Genomic DNA, 21,171 nt, shown 5'->3' with positions numbered 1-21,171 from the left:
CAACAGAGCCCTCCACAAAACAGCTGAGAGTAAATCAGCTGAGAGTCGGGAGGCTGATCAAATCAACTTATGGTAATTAACCTATGCTGAAGCTGAAAGGGGCTGTTTTTTCTATTTTTGCGGTCTACTCATGTGTTTTCTTTTAACACTGATCAGCTGTAGGGCGGCCCTTTGAAGGCCCAGGGCAAGAATTTAAACAGTTTTTTTCCCTCTAGCCATCAGCTGGGACTCAGGAGGCAGCAATAGATTGGGAGTGGGCAGGATAAGCGAACAGTGAACGTCGATCCAACAGAGGCAGAGGGTGAGTGTGAGTGTGAGTGAAGGCGTGGGGGGGGGCGAGAGAGAGCTTTGGCGACCCCTGTGAAATGGCCATTCGACCCCCAAAGGGGTCGCAACCCCCAGGTTGAGAACCGCTGCTCTAGTAGTTAATGCTTTTTCTCATCTTCTTCATATATATGAAATCAATAAAACTATTTTTTTAAGATGGGATATAATGCGTGGAAGTTCTTGTATGAAGTGCCTTGAGAGACTTTGGGATGTTTCTTCAGCAGAGGAAACTGATTCCTGAATCCTGGTTGATTGCTGTCATAGTTGACATATGAAATACCAGATAGGCCTCTGAGAGCATCGGTCTTTTATTCCGAAAGGAGAAAATGTATTGCAACAATCCAGTCTTAACCAATTGAAAGTCCTTCCATGGCAAGGATGTCACTTCTGGGGCCTCCATAAATACTTTCCCTCCAGGACAAAAAAGAAAAGATATAACCGACTCCATATTCTATATTCATACTCCATATTCATGTTCTACAGAGGAATTGTTGAGTCTGTCATCTGCACTTCTATAACTGTCTAGTTTGATTCTGCAACCCAACAAGACAGACACAGACTTCAGAGGATCACTAGAACTGCAGAAAAAACAATTACTACCAACCTGCCTTCCATTGAGGATCTGTATACTGAGTCAAAAAGAGGGCTGTGAAAATATTTACAGACCCCTCACATCCTGGACATAAATTGTTTCCACTCCTACCCTCAAAATGATGCTGTAGAGCACCGCACACCAAGACAACTAGACACAAGAAGAGTTTTTCCCGAACACCATCACTCTGCTAAACAAATAATTCCCTCAACACTGTCAAACTATTCACTAAGGCTGCATTAGACTCTCATTGTTCCTATCACCCATCTCCTCTCACTTATGACTGCATGACTGTAATTTTGCTTGTATCCTTATGATTTATATTGATATTGCTTCCTAGTATGATTTGATTGCTTATTAGTACCCTATGACTATCATTAAGTGTTGTAGCTTATGATTCTTGATGAATGTATCTTGTTTTTTTTATGTACATTGAGAGCGCATGCATCAAAGACAAATTCCTTGCGTGCCCTATCACACTTGGCCAATAAAGAATTCTATTCTATATAACAATAAAGATATAACCAATTCCATACGGAAATTCAGAAACAATCTGTATGAAGCCATTGAAGTCTTAACCACACTTTTTACATGGCTTCGATGTGAATTTTAATGTCTCTCAAGATCAAAAGCTACAGAATTTCCAGCATCCCTTCCAAGATCAATTATTGCATCAGTGATTCCGCTGGCACACAAGCCAGATCCACCTTCATCTGAGCATCCAGGAAAAACAAAATTCTTTTAATTTCTTGGCCTTGTTTTTTTTCTTAGTACAATTGGAATGACATTTTGGAGATTACTGTAAAGAACTCCATAAAAAAAAAAAACTGCTTATGCATAGCCCTCCTTTCTTTTCCTCTATTTTCTACTAAATTAGAAGAACGCTTTTAAGTAAAGTACTGCGGTTCCTATGCGGGAAGTACGTTATGGCATGCTACCCGTCCACGTGTTGCCTCCGCGTTTTCAATCCAGAAGAACACTCTGCAAGGTCTTTTAAAAAGCCCGTTTCCCAGTTACGCTTTGCCACCAGCTGGGAAAACTGGGAAACAGTTACGCTGGTGGCAAAGCGGCATCCATCTTTCCAGAGTTCCATGATCCCTGGAAACAATCACACGTACAAATAATTTATTTCACAGCTACAATCAGCAGAGCGACGTTGTCACCGCCCCTGAACATAACAGAAACATCAACCCAAACACGCGGCGCAGAGAACTATTTGTGGCAAGCCACAAAAATTAACCAATCGCTGCTTCCGACGTCATAATCTCCGCACCCAACCCCTCCCTCCTCCAGGCAATATGTGGGCGGAGCCTCCGTTTTTACAGCGCCTTACTCTGGAGAAGTCAGACGACGTGGACCGTGGAGGGAAAGACACGCGTCTTTTTAGTTATCTTACAAGGGAAACTTTGGAGAGAAATTATTGTACATTAAGCTCGCCGGGTTTTTTTAGGATTGGCTCTGAGGGAAAGCGGCGTTCTTCTGAAGCAAAAGTGAGAGCTATAATGCACGATACAGCTTAGTTTGGATTTTAGGGTGTCTTACTTGAGAACTTTTTAACATCTCTTTAGGGTAGCCTAGTTTTACAGAGTAACAGTTGGAAGGGACCTTGTAGGTCATCTAGTCCACCCCCCCACACCAGGAGACCCTACGCCAATTTAAAAGCAATAACAAATTAAACTCTCAGCCTAATACTTTTTTGTAATCCAGGTTCCTCTCTGATGTGGAGCGAGGATTACACCTTCATCTTCTAAAATGCTTCTCAGACTACAGTTACCTTCACAAAGCGCGGGGTGGGTGGGTTTGAAGGCCATTGCTTTGCGACTGCCCCGCAGTGGATATCAATCAGAATAGAACTGGAAGGGACCTTGGAGGTCTTCTAGTCCAACACCCCCCCCCCCCGCTCAAGCAGGAGACCCTAGCATTTCAGACAGGTGGCTGTCCAAGAGGATACTTTGGAACCATTTATTATGGGGTGTTTTTTTTTAAAGAAACCTTAATGAAGCCGCTTTTAACGAGACAAATTGGGCGCGCAGGACTATGGAAGACAGCGCTGCTGCCGCCGACCCCCTTCTCCCCCACTCCCGTCGCATTCAGTATTCATTTCCACGGAGAAGGCCGATTATCCTTTTTCTTGGCTGCAGAAGCACTGATATAAACACCCATTCAAGATCCCGGGAGAAAGATTTAGAAACGCTTGAAGTTTGCCTCCGCCTGGAATTATTTATAAAAACTAAATAAAAGGCGGAATATAAAGAAATAAATTTCACATCGGCGAATTCTGGGAGTCGAAATCGCAAGAGACCCAAGTTTGGATACCCTTGATGTCGATACAATTCCACGCTCATTTTCTACCTTTCTCCCCTCCACTTTCAGGCTGTGGTGACAAAAGCGCTGCTACCTTTCCCCACAGTCGCATTTTCTGAAGTTCTGCTCTAAAAGTTCCCGATTTAAATGGTGGGGCAAGCAGCCTTCCACGCCACGACACTCAAAAGTTTTTTAAAAAACCAAAAATCTGGACGCCGCAGCCAATCTATAAAGGAATCCCGGTGTGAAAGCGGCAGCCTTCTTCCCGCCCTCGCGTATGTGACGTCATTCAGAGGGAGGGAGGAAGGAAGCCGCCATTTTGTTTGTTTGGCTATTTGATAACGGCCAAAACCGTCATATTCCTACCTGCTCGTAGCCGGGAAGCGTCCGGGAAGGTCACCTTTGTGGAGGGGAAAAAAGGTAGGTGTAAATAGGAGCGTCTTTGGGACGATTCCACGGTTTGGGAGGGAAAAAAAGACTCGGAGCTCCGTTTGGGGGAATGAGAGGGAGAGGAAATCGACGATAAAAGTTGGTGTAATTTCAAAATTTCTTTTATTTCCCCCCCTGCGTTACCTGCACAGCAGCAAAAGAGGTTTCCCCAACCCCAACCCCGATGTTTTTCCTGAGGTTCGTTGTTGCAGTTCTTACGCTAAAAGAATAGAAAGCAAACGACGTGACTTAAATTTAAATATATAAATTTAGATTTGATATATCGGTATGATCCACATTACGCCTCAGCAGCCATTCCGCGAGTAGAGAAATCAGTTTATTCAGGCTTATCTGGAGATGCTAGAGAGCTAAATATGGGAGTGGGTGGTCAACTATGTACTGCACCTTTTATGACTGCATATAAAGTATCTTTAAGCATCGAATAATCATAGCCGAATGAGTGTAGTATCGAGATAGATACACTCCTCTTTGCATTAGGACTTCACTAATTGCCAATAAAACAGATCCACAAAAAAGATGGTAATAGAAAGTCAGTTTAAAAATGAGCATCCTTGCATTTGATGCTGAGCAGTCACTGTCTTAATATGCTATTATTATTTTTTTATTATTTTTTTAATTTGATTTATATGCCGCCCTTCTCCGGAGACTCAGGGCGGCTTACAATGCGTTAAGCAATAGCCTTCATACTTTTGTATATTTATACAAAGTCAGCTTATTGCCCCCACAAATTGGGTCCTCATTTAACCTACCTTAGAAAGGATGGAAGGCTGAGTCAACCTTGAGCCTGGTAAGATTCGAACCTGCAGAAATTGCAGGCAGCTGTGTTAATAACAGGGTGCATTAAACCACTGTACTACCAAGGCTCCTTATTGTTTGTTGCATTGCATTGTCAGGGATGCCTGTTGCCCCTCTTTCCCAGTTTAAGCTGGAACATGCTCTTCAACAAAAGGTAATGAGATATACAGTAGGAGCAGACAACATTGATTTTCAGTGAGTTTACACATTACAGCAAACCTTAATGGGATACGATACTAATGGCATTCAAACAATGTTAAGCTATGGTTTATGAATAAACCATGATGGCTGTGTTTACAGAACATGCCATTCCATGTCAAGTGGTCTGGGGGGGGGGGTCCCTGCTTGACCATCATGGATTTCAATGAAATTTTGTGTGAACATGCACACATGTCCCCAATGAACATTGGTAAAGTATTACGTGTGCTGATGCAGTACTTGTGGAGATACAGGCATTTGTGTGACCCCATACCGCAGCCTTCTACAGTATGAATGAGGTTCCAGCAACTTTGAGACATAATATCTCCGGCAATATTTTGTTGAGAGAAACAAAACATGGCCATCTTGTACAGCTTTTTGTGCTCTATTAAACAAAATAATAAAAACATTCTCATGAGCGATCTCCATGTAGATAATTTGGAGCAAAGTTGGCTGAAAATAGTGTGGCTCAAAAAAAGGTTAAAGTTTGGCTTTTTATATCTCTGGAAGGAAAGGTATGATAAAGGTGAAATTTTGTGCGTAATAACTTAGCAACACAAGGTTTTCGAATATAAAATTTCATCCTCCTACTGTTTTCCAATAGTTTACAAGAGTGTAAAGTTGACGTTTTTTATAAAAACGCCAAAAATAGGTATTTTCAGCCCACTTTTACAAAAACAGACCTTCTGGAAACTCTGTTAAATCATTCTCATTAGAAACAGCATGTTTCAACCCCCCTAAAAAAAGTAGGATTGGTTTTTCATCGCTGACATATCAAGCCCTAACAATAGGGACAAAGTTAAGGACATTGCTATGGCAACGCTATGTACATCAGCATGCATTATTTTATATTGTGCTGTTGTAATTTCATTTATGCTGGAGTTTAAAGTGTGTAATTCATTTCTTGTATGCTATATGAATCTGTTAGTCTACTAGCGGTTCTTCTACACTAATGATCGGTTAACTGTGCTGTAAGTACTTTAGTGACGCCACACATTAACATGTTGCGGCTATAGGATTCTGAACTGTACAGGTATAGTTGTCATATTTGTGTCATAACATTAGAACCTTATGTAACTTCTGTGTTTCAGATTTTGCAGTAATACACTTTACATTATTGCAAATTTCCATAATATGTAAAATGGATGTCGACGAGTCAATTGGCAATCCTACTTTGCCCAAATGCGTTATTGGAGAAAAATTGTCGTCAACTTGCCACCATGGTTCATTTTATTCCTATGAAATTGGGCTGCATTATGTGCACAGTTTGTCCACTGAAGAAAAATTACTCAGCAATCAGAGGTTGAGCTCACAGATGATGACCAAATCTGCTTGCATCACAAAGTGATGTATCTGAAAAAGTACGGCATGATGCAAAAGTTGTCCTGCAACCCATTTAATAAACAAAATAACGTAGCTAAACATGGGCTGCCATGTCCAATGATTTAACAAAAGTGGCAAAAACAAATGTGAAGCCGGGTCAAAAGATTTGTTCCAGGTGTAAAGCCAAATACATTTCCATGATCCAAAGCATAGCAGACTCTTCATTGTCGGATAATTACGATATGGACATTTTTGGACACTGTTAATAGAAGTTTGACCAATTTAGGGACTTCTCCATTAAAAATTCAGAAGTTGAGCAGTAGGGATTAAATTGGCTATCTGAAATGAAAAGTTGAACGTGTGCAGAAAGTGATAGCACACAAAATAACATTAGTTGCTGGAGTAGCAGCTGAAGATATTGGGCAAACTAGCGAGTCTGCTTCTAAGGAATGCCAGTCATGCCAGGATTATGCTGACCTAATTGAAGACATGAAAATGAAAATGAAAATATCCGATAGATCGACGAAAGTTCAATTATTGACTTTGGCCCCAAAGAGTTGGTTGATATCTGTGACAGCAAAGATGTTTGGCGTTTCAGAATATATGGTTAAAAAGCGAGAAAAATAGGCATTTGTGCACTATCAGATGCAAAAGTTGGCAAACCGCTGCCAAAGGAAATTGCCGAGAGTTCGAGATCTCTTCGAGGATGACGAATTTAGCGGGATGTGCCCTGGCAAAAAGGATTCTGTTTCCGTTTGTCTTGATGGCGTCAAGGTTCACAAACAAAAGTGGTTGCTACGTGCAATCTGAAAGAATTGTATGTGGCATATCGAAACAAATATGGTGCTGAAATTGGTTTCTCCAAATTCTGTGAACTCAGACCAAAGTGGTGTGTCACCGTCTGTGCTCAGGCACACATTCCATCTGCCAGGCACACATTCCACCTGCGTGTCCACCATTCATCAAAATGTTAAGCTTATTCTACAAGGTGCCAAAGAAGACTACAAGCTGGTCTTGGGAAAGGTAGTTTATGATCTGAACACCAAAGAATGTATGTTGCAGTGATGCAAAAACTGTCCTGGTGAAGAAGCACTGATAGCGCATTTGGATGAAATATTCGAGGACTGGGATTCGGAAGAATCAATAGAATTCAAACGATGGGTTCATACTGTCCGTGAAATGCTGGAAACAAATGTTCTCACTGTTGACGGCTTCATTGAAAAACTCGCTAGCAAAATTTGGAAACTGGCCACCACTTCGTTTCAAAACATCAAAGCAAATATTTGAAGTCATTGAAAGCCGGCTAAAAGAAACCAAACTGATTGTACTGATGGATTTTGCAGAGAATTAATCGTTTGTTCTCCAAGATGCTGCTCAAGGCTTTCACTGGGAGAATTTGGAAGCCACAGTGCATCCATTCATCTCTTATTATGTTCATAAAGATGGTGCACTGCAAATTGTCAACTGTTGCATAATTTCTGATAATATGCAACATGATAGAGTTTCCATGCACGTGTTCATTCGGAAGTTGATTGAGTTTTTGACGACTAAAACTAAGATTACAAGGATATACTACTTTAGAGATGGTTCAGTAGCGCAATACAAAAATTACAAAAATTTCATCTATCTGCAATCACAAACATGATTTCGAAATAGAGGCCGAATGTAATTTTTTCAGCACGAGTCATGGCACATCATGCGATGGAGTTCGTGGCACGACTAAATATTTGGCTGTTCGAGGCAGTCTCCAGCAACCATCAGCTGACTAAATACTGAGAGATCTGTTCAACTTTTGCAACAGAAACATTCATGGAATTAAATATATATATATATGTTCCGAAGGAAGAAATCGAAGAAAGCAGAATGCTGCAAGAAAGATGGAAAGTTAGCAGCACAATAGCTAGCACAAGAGATCATCACCAGTTTGTGCCAGTTGATTCAAATTCAATTTCTGTCAGCAAAGTTTCAAATGACACGATTAACTTTGTGGCCAAAATATCCAATACCGTCGATGCAAATTTAAAATTGGTCGACATGTTTCCCAGTTGTTATGTTGCCTGCATTTATGACAAAAAATGGTGTGTAGGTAACGTTGTGGAAATTTCGATCGAACAAAATGATGCATGGTAACATTCATGCATGGACTCTGCTTATTCATTTTATTGGCCTGAAAGACAAGATGATGTTGGGTTCCAGAACCACATCTTATTTGTGTGCTTCCAGGGCCTTTGGTTACATCATCAGGTCGACAGTATCAATTTCCAGAAGTGGTGCTAAAGAATGTGGCACATAAATTCAATAATAAATAAGCAATCGTTGGAATTTGGCAGTTCATACAAACAGTACGGACTTTGGCTTGGGAAGTATATAAGATACCCACTTTAGGTTTGGGAACCTAGGATAAGCTGCCCAATTGTCGGCTTGGGAACCGGACAGATATCCACACAAGGCTTTGGAACTTTGGGGAAGACGCCAAACTACAGGCTTGGGATCCTGAACCAAGAAACCCACCCGTGGCTGGTATTGCACAGCTACTGGACCTGCCCCCTATGGCGATGGGGTTGCTGGTTCAAATGCCTGAACTGGTAGTGACAATGTCACCATGGACCAACACAATATAATAGTAGTAATGATGTCTATATAAAACAAACAAGATGAAAAACTAACAATGCATGTGATGTAGCAACGTCCTAAACTTTGTCCCTATTGTTAGGGCTTGATATGTCAGCGATGAAAAACCAATCCTACTTTTTTAGGGGGGTTGAAACATGCTGTTTCTAATGAGAATGATTTAACAGTTTCCAGAAGGTCTGTTTTTGTAAAAGCGGGCTGAAAATACCCTATTTTTGGCGTTTTTATAAAAAACGTCAATTTTACACTCAATTTGTAAGCTATTGGAAAACAGTAGGAGGATGAAATTTTATATTCGAAAACCTTGTGTTGCTAAGTTATTACGCACAAAGTTTCACCTTTATCATACCTTTCCTTCCAGAGATATAAAAGCCAAACTTTAACCTTTTTTTGAGCCACACTATTTTCAGCCAGCTTTGCTCCAAATTATCTACATGGAGATCGCTCATGAGAATGTTTTTATTATTTTGTTTAATAGAGCACAAAAAGCTGTACAAGATGGCCATGTTTTGTTTCTCTCAACAAAATATTGCCGGAGATATTATGTCTCAAAGTTCCTGGAACCTCAGTTATACTGTAGAAGGCTGGGGTATGGGGTCATACAAATGCCTATATCTCCGCAAGTACTGCATCGGCACACATAACACTTTACCAATGTTCATTGGGGACATGTGTGCATGTTCACACAAAATTTCATCGAAATCTCTGATGGTCTAGTTGGACACACTTCTGAAATCAGACCAATTGACATGGAATGACCCCAAAAGCAGTGTGATCATGCTTATAGTTCAGGGCTGGGAGCTATGGATGTGCTACATATACAGCTTACTATATATCCTGTCTCATTGCCAGTGTGATCATATTTGCTTTCAATGTGTAGAAGAGCAGACAGCTTAGTGTCTTGAAATCTCTTCCTCTCCAGTTTTTCTAATCCTCAGTGGGCAGGAAAGAAAGGTCAAGCAAAGAGAAATTGCCCACATAAACTCCTTGCTTTCCCCTCCCCCCATACTACAACTTTCAGAGTGAAGAGATTGTAGAGAAAGGGATTTGAAAGGAGTAAGTTTCCAGCCCTAAGACAATCTAACCTAAAATATTTTTAATATGTATTCTGTTTCTTTGCCTTGATAGATAGCATATTGGGTTCAAGTGATGAGGAATGGTAGGAAATACAATAAGTGGGCAGAAATTCTCTTGCATTTAAATAAATGATTCTGTATTTACAGATTTAAATATTTTTTGTAAACTGCTGTTTGTTGTAACTCTGAAATAAATCTCACTGTCTAATGAGGTTTATTTCCACTAAATAGAAATTAGAATATAACCTTACTTTCATTTGCCATATTCAAATAAAATCAACTCCTATTGAAATAATAGTCCATTTTGTCGTTAAATTTCAGATTGTGCTTTTAATTTGTTTTAAATTTTCATTAAACTAGCATGTAATACTTTTATCTTGATATATTTCTTTTAAAAGATGAAGCACTCAAAACAAGCTTGTTATCATGAAGAAGATGACAGAGGAGAAGAAAAAACTACAAATAGCCGAAAACATAAGAAGAGGTCTCATAGTAGTGAACGAAATTACAGACGCTATAAATCACTTAAAACTGCAGACAGGTACTTAACTATAATTTTCTTAATTATAAATATGGTACAGAATAATGATATAAATAATTAAGCATTATAAATAAGGTTTAAAGAGGTGAGAACTGCTCTCACCTTTGTGGCCTTCTGGAAGGGTATTAAAACTTGGCTTTTCCAGTTGACTTGGGCATTGCTTACCACTGGAAGTAGTTGATGGGATAAAAAAAGCTCATCCCTGTGCTATCCATTTCTTTGGTTCTAGATTTTATATAATTTTTAAAAATTTAATTGTTTACCACCATAGGGTCCAGCTTTTTCAGATGGTGTATCACTATCATCAAGGTAGGCGGAAGCATCCTCTCATGCCAGGATGAATTCACCATTCACATATCCAACCAGAAGGGAAATGGATTTAACAGGCAGCCAAGTTAACAGTCCCATATTCCTCAACTGTCACAGGATTAAGCATTCCCAAATAATAGGACATGGCCATGCTTCAGCAAATATGACGAGACTGCCTAGTCAGATTCTAACTCAAGGTCCTATACCAATAAATACAACATCTTTCTGGTGGTGGCTGGGTAAGACAGCACCAGCAAGCCAAAAACAATCAGTCTGGCCATGAAACAGAACTGATAGAACCTTCAGATCATGTTATGACTACCCTGAGATAAAAATTAGATCTAACACGTGACTATTTCTGTATACTGCATCCTCTAATGATTTGGATCAGGTATATGTTTTAGGTGGTCCTGAACTATATGTCAGCAGGTAAAGTCTCCAAAGACTATCATTTCTGGAGATTTCACTACTAATCCAAAGACAGTGTTAAATAGCACAGGCTATGCAGCAGTAAAACTCAGTACTCCCTAAGGCCCAACTACAACCACTCTTTCTCTCCACCATTAATTTTACCTTCTCACACTTACCCATTCCCTCTCCCAGGTCTTGGAAAGCATCTAAAATTAACTATCCACAGTAACAGTCAAAACATCCTCAATTTAACTGTCAATCCACAGCATCGCCTCAAAGTGCAAACTTCAGCCTTGCTGCACTGAGCAGCTGAAAGGCAGTTGCATAGCAAAATTAGGACTAGGGGCTACCTAATGAATCTCACTGGAAGGATAAGCAAACAAGTAATTCACATAATTCATAATCAGTTTGCATAATTCATTATCACATGACGATAGTCACTGGAAGGTTTTAAAAGGATATTGAATACATTCACAAAGAACATGCTTACTAGGGATTACTAATGTTGAAGACTCAGTTTACTTCCAGGTTTGGGACAACATTCCCATATATGATATAAGGGAACAATGGTAGGAAGGCAGTATGTATCTGTCTTCTGTTCGTGAGAACAACAGGGACATCTGGGTTGCTATTGAGAATGAAAATGTTGGACTGAAATGAGCCTTACATTGATCTGCATAATATGTGTGACGCATCCGACCCGCACGGGCCCTGAGTTTAACACCTCTGATTTAGAATATCCTCAGGTGAAATGAATTATCTAAGTAGTTCTTATGTTGCTCAGCATAAGCAATCCTCATATACAGGTGGGATAGTTCATTGATTATGACTTTTTTTATAATTATAGTAATTATTGTAATTGAAATTTCAATTATGTCTGCTTTTTGTTTTCTTACTAATGCCTTGAACTTTGAGTTGCTATAGTAACAACTTTCATATCGGTGCTCTCTACTTAAAGAGCTTAATACTCTCATTTCTATAATAAACAGTATGTTTTTCATCTGAACTTTAAATAAAAAGGAATCCTAATAAAATATTGTGCATTTTGAAAGTTTATTAGAATATAGAAAATATTACTGGTGTGCAGAACATTTAAAATCCAAGCCATCTCAAACTCAAAACAGCTCATCTGATTGAATCACTGTATTTGTTTTGAGTTTGAAACAGATGTTTCACATTCGAAACAGGATCTTCTGATTCCTTTGGAAATATTTTAAGCTTGAATGCTCAAGCATGGTATAGCTGTTTTGAACATGAAAGAAATATTTTGAATTTGAAAAAGGCCAGGATGGAAATATTTTGCACACCTTTATGAAATGTACTTGTTTTTAACTTCTTTTTTGAAATGGGGAAATAATGTGAATATATTTTCAGTAACTACTTGGATGATACATCCACACATGAAAGAGACCATCATGACCGAAGATATGTTGAGGAATATCGAAATGACTTCTGTGACGTAGATGACCATAAGCATTATCACAGACATTATGAAAAGAGCCATTGTCATCATTATATCAAATCTTCTGGTCAAAGTGGGAAAAAGAATCATAAACGAAAGCATAAGAAACACAATCCCAGCAACAGCTCACATTCGGTATGTATGCTTTTAAAAAGAATAATAAATATATTATTGTTTTTAGGTTACTTCGAAGAATATTAGATTCTCTGGATATAGTTGGAAGATTTGATATGAAGTCTGCATTTCATTTTTATTATTTCTATATGATGGTGTATGTATGCATGTAGATTCTACTATAATGAAAGGTGTTAACTATCTGAGTTTTCATTTGGCTTAATTTGTCCAAAACAGGAAAACTCGGATTTGTTGCCTTTTGTCTTGCAGCTCAAAAAATAAAAATAGCTGTCTTACCCTTACTTGAATTAGTCTTACATCATAGTGAAGCAACCCTGTCTAGCTTGTTCCTTGTTCTTTAAAATGGATCTGTTTCAGTGGAATTAGTTTCTTAATACAATGTCTGTAATGAATTCATCATGTTTCTGTGAAATAGTTTCAAGCAAATATTAAGCATTGGATGATTTTATTATCAGAGAACGAATCATTTCAACAGTTAGCAAGATCTGAATATTTTACAAATAATAAAAGTACTTTTATTGTATACATTCAAATTTAAAAATGTTGAGATGCAAGACTTTGTTCTTACAGATGTATATCACCAGAATATTACACTGAATTTTACAAATTTTACTAATACTTTTCTCTTTAGCTGGTCTAATTATGGAATATAAATAGTTGCATGAATAATATGTCAATAAATATTAATCGAATTACATTTTTAAAAAAATTCAAGAAGTTCAGACCTGTTTTATAAAGATAAAAATGACAAAAAAATTGTTTTCAACTAGCATATGTAATTTAGATTTTAATCTTAGTTTCAATCTTCTGGTAATGTAAAATTTAAGAGACAAAATTGTGTTGTGTTTCTGTTGTCTTGCAACTTTAAGTATTTATCTGAAAATCTGTTCCTTGCCATGTTTTTCTTCTGTAACATAAACTGTGCCCTGTGAATTTCTGGGGACTGAATTTGAAATTGCTCCTGCCAACTGTTCGTGGCCTGGTGCGTAACTGAATGCCTGAATATCCCCGCTGAATGAATTGCGTAATCTACCCTGAATTCACTCTGATATATTGATTGGCTGGACGATCTTGGTGCCGTTTCCAGAAGAGCCATCGAAAGAAAAGATCCAGGAATGTAGAGGATGATGAGGAGGGTCACCTGATCTGTCAAAGTGGAGACGTACTAAGAGCAAGATGTATAGAATATTTTTCAACACTTTTAAAAAAAATGTCAGCAACACATCTGTTTAGAATAGTATGTTAGATGAGAAGTGGGGGCGGGGCTAAGAAAGCTTCATTGCTCTCTTTTACCTTTTGTTTTGTCTTTGTATTCTATTTCTTTTCTTTTCTGTACTCTTAAATATTGCTGTTTAAACAAACACAACAGTAAATAAAGCTTAAAGTTAGATTGATAGCTAGATAACTATTTTGTGACACCTATCCAATAAAAATAACACATTCTGAAGCAGACAGTAAATGTTATAATGATAGACTTAATAGTGTTCAGCTTTATTCAGCTAGTTCAATAACAGCTGGAATTCATTTCTTTTCTTTTTTTTAGATGAAGTTATCACTACTTTAGGAGAAGGCGCCTTTGGGAAAGTTGTAGAATGCATTGATCATCACATGTATGTATCCTGTTTCTCAAAAGTATTACTAACTGAAATGTGTTTATATGATGGTAGAAATCCTTCCGCACATGCTATTAATTTAAGCAAGTCAAACTTCAGAAAAATAGTTCAAAAATAATTATATGGTAGCCAACTATAATAATTTATTTTTTTCTGCATCTTCTGCACTGAGGGTGTAAACTTAGCATGATAACCACATTTTTTTAGTTCAAACCATAACTCAGAAAAGTCTTAACAACGCATCATGCCAACCCCAAGCTACATGTAGTCTTAACTGTCTTATTATTAAAACTAATTTGAATCATTTGTAGTTTTTGGCCTTTTTAATATATTATTTAAACCCATTCTCTTTACTATTATGTTGATACATCCAACCAAGAATACTAGTCCATAATAATGAATTAAACTTTAAAAAAGCATAAGGCAAACAAGACGAGAGGTCAGGTATTTATTAAGGGGCCTTAATAAATGCCTGCAGTCTAGGCTATGGACTTGAGGTTCTGTTAATTTATGCTGAATTCAACTTTACATGTTGAGCTTTGCATTTTCAAGCTTAGGAATTCTTTATTTTTTTATTTGCTGTTATTAAACAGCAGCCAATGAAGCCAAACTCACCTTCATTGAATCCTTTTACTGATTATTTTAATAGACTATTGGATTATATGTTTATGGTCTTGGTGATTGGTGATTGTAAGGAAGATGTTTATTCAGATTGTTGAAAGGCATGTAAAAAATAATTTCTACTAAGTTGCCACTTTGTTTCTTGTTATATCCTATTTTTTAAGAGAAAATTGCTAGATTTCTTTAAAAATTAAAATATGATATGATCTCATAGTTGGAAGATATGGAGACAGTGTTAACTTATTTTTCCTTTGGCTGAACTTCCATAAAATACTGCTCAAATGCTTTAGAAGACTCCGGTTCATTATAAGAAATAATGCCGAGTTACAAAATTAGTATAAATTTTCTTCCCCGCCAACCCTTGTCTTGGGGGTGCAACATCTTGACTTGATCAGTATGTAATCATTCTTGTATTATTTCGGTAGGGTTTGATGGTGATATGTACAAAATGACCAGATTGTAATATCCGAAAAGGTTTCAAATATTATTTACATACAAGAAAAGAATGTTCTAAAGTTATACTTTTGTTAACTGTTGTACAATATTTTAATATTATTTCTGAATCAGGGCATGCTAGAATTATATGATCCCATCTATCAGTTACTAAGTATCAGATAATAAAAGTTACAGAGGAATTTGTCTTAAATGCTTGAAAAAGGCTGTACTTAAATTGCAGTATTTTATTTCTTAGGAGAAAAATGCATGTAGCTATAAAAATTGTAAAAAGTGTTGGTAGATATCGAGAAGCAGCTCGTTCAGAAATACAAGTATTGGAGCATTTAAATACCTTGGATCCTAGTAGTACATTGTAAGTATAAATTGAAACATTAATACTATGTTTTAAAAAATAAATAATTTACTGTTTTATTAATCCCTTGTTTTGATCATGTTTTTATTCCCTAGTCGTTGTGTACAGATGTTGGAATGGTTTGAACATCATGGTCATGTCTGCATTGTATTTGAACTCCTGGGACTCAGTACTTATGAGTTTATTAAAGAAAATAGTTTTTTGCCATTTTCTATTGAACTGATTAGGAAGATGGCTTTTCAGATTTGTCAGTCCATAAACTGTAAGTATATTTAATAATTAAAGAATTATTTATATCTAAAATGCTATACAGGAATTTAAGTATTGAGTTCCTATTTCTTTTTCTTTTTCCAGTCTTGCATCATAATAAGTTGACTCATACAGATCTAAAACCTGAAAATATTTTATTTGTAGAGTCTGATTATATAGTAAAGTACAATTGTAAAATGGTAAGTGTTAAAACACACTTCTCTCTTGGTGGTTGCTACGCATTTTTTATTCTGTTCAATGTATTCAATTGCCATAACATTTTTTTAGTATGAGATTCCTCTGTAAAATATTTAGTAAGACCACAATTAGTAAAATCATTGCATGAAGCAATGGAGTTATTTAAGAAGTTTATTACTTTGATCACAATATATTTCAATTATAAGAGATCAAGAAATACAACTATAGTTTTAAAACTTTGTTACAGAGGCGAGATGAACGGACCCTGAAAAACACAGATATTAAAGTTGTAGACTTTGGTAGTGCAACATATGATAATGAACATCACAGCACTTTAGTCTCTACACGTCATTATAGAGCACCTGAAGTTATACTTGGTTAGTAAGAATCCTTTTCATACATGCATTTATAACAAGAATGGTGTTATTATTCCTATCCTTTCCTCTTTTCAACCTGAGTATCATGAATTAATCAGAATGTTGTGAATTGTGTTACAGCACTTGGTTGGTCTCAGCCCTGTGATGTCTGGAGTATAGGCTGCATTTTGATTGAATATTATCTTGGTTTCACTGTCTTCCAGGTATGCATATAACTTTTTAGTTATAATTCTAGAGTTAAATGGAACATTGAATCTCCTTTGAAATGAAATCTTATGGAATGTGGGTAAGATTATTTATCGGAACTTTATATCATCTGAGATGGGTGGCATATATATTTAATAAATAAATCATATTTAGAGGCAAAAATTGCTTACTTTAATATAGTATGGCTGAATAGTTCCAGCCTTACCTAAATGCTTCAGTGCTGTGGTTATTATTCTGGAAGTAATCAATTTCTGAGTATTTCTGGCATGGTCAGAAGACTGTTGGAACATTTACAAAGAGTTCAGAACAATCGGTTACTAAAACGAAACAATCACTCTGAATTCCGAATGTAAAATGTTATGCATACCACTAAAAAAAAGTGCACATTGAATACAGGTAATAATTGCTTAGCAACCATACTTGGTACCCACAATTCCATTGGTAAGTAATGTCTTCTTCATTGTCACCTCTTGTTGGAAGTGGACTATGAAGCATGCAAGTAGTGGTCACAGGTCACTGCTATGGTCTGAAAAATTTTGATAACATAACCATGGGGATTCTGTCAGAACCATTGTATCTTTAAATGGTCTCTAAACAGGGCAATTATTCAGCAAAGACTATTTATAAAATATACAGTTGAGGAACACTGTATTCCATGTTTTTGCATGGTTCAAAGTTCCAGACATTGGAGACTAAACAGTTGTCCTTTTTCTGTGGAAACCTGCTGATGTGGGCAAAAGATATTCTGATTGTTAATGTTTACATTTTGGTGTATGCTTAATTTCTTTGGGCTGCTTTTGTTTTTTGCAGACACATGACAGTAAGGAACACCTGGCAATGATGGAGAGGATACTTGGGCCTTTACCAGTGCACATGATTAAAAAATCACGGTATGCTTATTTTAAATTGTGAACATGTCTTTTACAAAAAAGATTCAAAGAAAGCTTTTTTTGGGGGGGGAGAGATAAAAATCTGTTATGCTGGTAATATTTGCATAGGTTCATAAACTGTGATTCTTTTGTCTGGTTTGATGCAAATAAACTGCATGTTTGTGGATACGACCCATTTTCCTGGGCTTCGTTTTCTCATTGCATGAGCAAAGAAAACCAAGTAGGAATGAATGTTTTATTGCCACATCCAATCCCTGGCTTGTTGCATCAAATAAATTAAGATTGCAAGAGCAGCAAAAATACGTTTTTCCTAAACCATCCCAACTTAAGATTTGTGAGTTGCAGCCAAACAGATTGAAGAAGGCTGCCCCTGAAAGATAGAATTCTTAATCCGTTCCATTTATCATATACTAAAATGTATTGTTAGAAACGTTCTTGGGCAGAGCAAAGTTTCCTTTCTTTTCCAATGTTAAGACTACATGCTTAGAAAAAAATATCTCCAACTGCTGCCAATAGGGCAAGATAGGTGGCAAATGAATTTAACAAATAAATAAATGTTCTTGGGAATTTTTATTTCCAAGTTAAAACACACAGCAATTGTTCTGGGTGCTGGGTACCAAAATAACTAGCTGTGAATTAAAGTAGGGGTAGCATTGGTGACTGTTTTTTTTTAATGGACAAATTAATGTTAGTTGAGAAAAGTAGCTGAAGCATATGTGCAACCCTAAAAACAAGCATCAGGAAGAAAGATTAAGGAAAGATATCCCTGAAAGAAGCTTGAGAAAAGGAAGACTACAGGAGCACTTAGAGGAGAAAATATAGGTGTTTGAAATATTTTGAATTTGAAAAGAGCTGAGTTTAGAATGCATTATTCAAAGTTCAGACTTCATTGTTTCAGCAACTTCAGAAAGCCCTTTGCATTCAAAGCAGTGGTTTTTGAGCTAAAAACTTTTTTGAAGAAACTTGAAAAAAATTAGTATGGTCAAAATAATGCATTTCAAATTTTAATAGATTTGTACATCTTTTTTGTACAATTCACAAATTTTGTAAGCACATAGGAGTAGCCGCTCATCTTTTACTGCCTTACATGCAAGGCTGAAGTCGAAACAGATATTTATGTATCCTTTGGGTATAAATGAATTTAATGAATTTAATGTGGTAGGATTGTATTAAGGGTATTATAAATACTGAAAGAAAATGAAGCATTTATGTATTTACTTATGAATTAATAAATTATATTTGTAAACTGCACAGTCATACTGCTAGCCCAAAAATGAAGATTGGCAAGTTATAGTTAGCCTTTTTATATATAGGAAATGTTACTTTCATCATAACCAACTGGACTGGGATGAACAAAGCTCTGCAGGCCGTTATGTTAGGAGACGATGCAAACCACTAAAGGTAAGGGGGGGGGATTCTTGCTCCATTTAATGCTGACGTCCTAAGAGAATTTTTAAAAGTCAGCTTTTCTCTCTTTTCCCTAGGAATTTATGCATTGTCATGATAAAGACCATGAGAACCTTTTTGATCTCATCCGCAAGATGTTAGAATATGACCCAGCCAACAGAATAACTCTAGATGAAGCCTTGCAGCATCACTTCTTTGATTCCCTAAAAGCTAGATAGCTTTTCTTGTCTTCCTTAAAGGAAATGGACTAGGTCTGTCAACATCTGTTGTGAGATGTTGTAAATAATAAATTAATTTGTACAGTTGTTTCTGTAAATATAACCGTTACGTGTCTATACTGATGCTCCTGTATTATCTGGTTGAACAGTTACAGCTGATCATGGATGTTATCATGTAAACATTAAAGGAACATTTTTACAAGTGATTGTACTTTTTTGAGTTAAAGATGCAGGCAATAATGGACTTGGAAACTGTTAAACAATGGTGACATTAGGAGCAAGAGTTTTCAGAGGACAGTCAATATTTCAAGAACATAATTTAACAAGATAATTCAAAATTATCCTGCTTCTCCAAATTTTCACATTGAGGCTTACATTTTAAAATATTACAATATTTTATGTGATTCTTAGATTAATTACCTCTATATTGCAAAAAGTACTACAGGTAATTCTTACATTAAGACAGTTCACTTAGCGACTGTTCAAAGTTACGACATAGCACCACCCACCCAAGTACTTATGACAACAGTTACGAATATTGCAGTACCACAGCAGTCATTTACCCTTGCGAACGACCGCAGAGGCACTGCAACATTTGTCCTGCCTATTCCCTACCCCACCCCACCCCCATAACCGGGTCTCCACAGGCACTGGACCTGTGGAGACTCACCTTGCAAAGATCTAGTGAGCTGTCTCCTCTCCAGCCTCTCTGCCACAGTTTCTTTGCTTTCTCTCAGTGCTCCAAAAGCAGAGTGATCAGAGCAGAGGAAGAGGGGTACGAGCACGCCCTGCTCAGCTTGCAATCTCCCTTCTAGGCTCTGATCGTCTTTGTAAAAAGCCTTTGTTGCCAAAAACAGCCCGGAAGGGACGCGCTGGCCCCTCCCGGGCTCTGTTCTTGCCAGCAAAGATTTTTGGAAAGGTTTGCCGAAAACTAGAGGGTGATTGTGTTCCTCTAGGTTCCGATTGTCTGCAAAAATCCCTTGCTGCCAAAAATGGAGCCTGGGAGGGACACAAACTGGCAGAGAAAAGACAGCTCGCTAGATATTCGCAAGTGAGACCCAGTGTAGCAGGATGGCAGGGAAGCAATTGTGGGAAGCATAAGGTATCAGTTGGGAGAGTCCTTTGATAGGGTATTCTATCACTAGCACCCTCCCCCCCACAATGGCCTTCCCCACCCTGAGATACCTCGTGTACTTAATGACCCATGCATTTGATTTGCGAATGTGTGGGTGAAAGCAGGGAGTTTACATGATTCACTCCGATGAATTCTTGGGTTACAAATGTAATTGGCAGGTTCCATTACATTCATAACTTGAGGATTACCTATATTTCAGTTCAGGGGTAGGTTTCAAAACCCGTCGCTACCAGTTCCCTCATGGGCACGCTCGCATGGGCGCGCAACACTTCTGCACATGCACAGAAGCATCCAGCTGTGAGCGCAGAGGCTGCCACCGCTGCTACCAGTTCACCCAACCCAGGGTGAACCGGTAGCAACCCACACTCAGTTATTTTAATGATTATGTTTGGTTAACATTTTAAAAATATTTTTGTTGGGTAGATTGTTGGGGGGATATAGTGGGGATACAGAAGAGAGTATAGATAAACCTTAACCACTTTCTGATACCAAAGTGAGATGTAACTTTCTAATGTGCAATTGATACCTGGAAGTAAAATATAATTTAGCAGTCGTAATATAGTTTAGATTAGTTTTTATACTCATGAGTGAAATCCCATGATATAGAAAAAGCAGTAATTGTTAGAATGCTATTAAGTTGTCTCAACACTTAAGTGTTGGTTCATTGTGGGCCAACATTCTCTATCTCAGCCTATCTTCAATTATAATCTACAACTCATTCAAGGCCTTTGTCATCCAGTCCATCTACCTACCTATTCACTTACCCTTCCACTGCTAACCTGAACCTTGCCAAACATGTTTGCATGCCAAAGTATGTAAATTTCGGCTTGTTGATCATTCTCGAGTCAGTCTTTTTTGTTCCATGTTGATGGATTGGTTCTCATTGCAGTCCTT

At 37.5% G+C, this 21,171-nt stretch overlaps 1 protein-coding gene across 1 annotated transcript; it reads left to right on the top strand.

The window, feature by feature from the left end:
• The first annotated feature begins 2,243 nt into the window (after positions 1-2,243).
• LOC117655587 (dual specificity protein kinase CLK4) lies at positions 2,244-19,344 on the top strand. The gene is made up of 13 exons (XM_087887486.1): positions 2,244-3,643; positions 10,095-10,237; positions 12,332-12,554; positions 13,642-13,732; positions 14,098-14,164; positions 15,480-15,596; positions 15,692-15,858; positions 15,951-16,045; positions 16,291-16,420; positions 16,541-16,623; positions 17,438-17,517; positions 18,831-18,918; positions 19,002-19,344. Exons 2-13 carry the CDS (start codon positions 10,095-10,097, stop codon positions 19,140-19,142), a joined length of 1,425 nt encoding a protein of 474 aa, XP_087743612.1. The 5' UTR covers positions 2,244-3,643; the 3' UTR covers positions 19,143-19,344.
• The last annotated feature ends 1,827 nt before the right edge of the window (positions 19,345-21,171 follow it).

Source organism: Pantherophis guttatus, chromosome 2 (genome assembly GCF_059756535.1).
Source record: "Pantherophis guttatus breed Tessera chromosome 2, ASM5975653v1, whole genome shotgun sequence".
In the NCBI taxonomy this organism is placed as follows: Eukaryota; Metazoa; Chordata; class Lepidosauria; order Squamata; family Colubridae; genus Pantherophis; species Pantherophis guttatus.
This window is presented reverse-complemented; position numbering and strand designations above follow the sequence as displayed.

Excerpts from the sequence above, each read along its gene's own strand:
- LOC117655587 (XM_087887486.1), top strand. The coding sequence starts at position 10,095 with ATGAAGCACTCAAAACAAGCTTGTTATCATGAAGAAGATGACAGAGGA. Across the intron at positions 10,238-12,331 it reads TCACTTAAAACTGCAGACAG|TAACTACTTGGATGATACAT; the intron begins GTACTTAACTAT and ends ATATATTTTCAG. Across the intron at positions 17,518-18,830 it reads CACATGATTAAAAAATCACG|GAAATGTTACTTTCATCATA; the intron begins GTATGCTTATTT and ends TTTTATATATAG.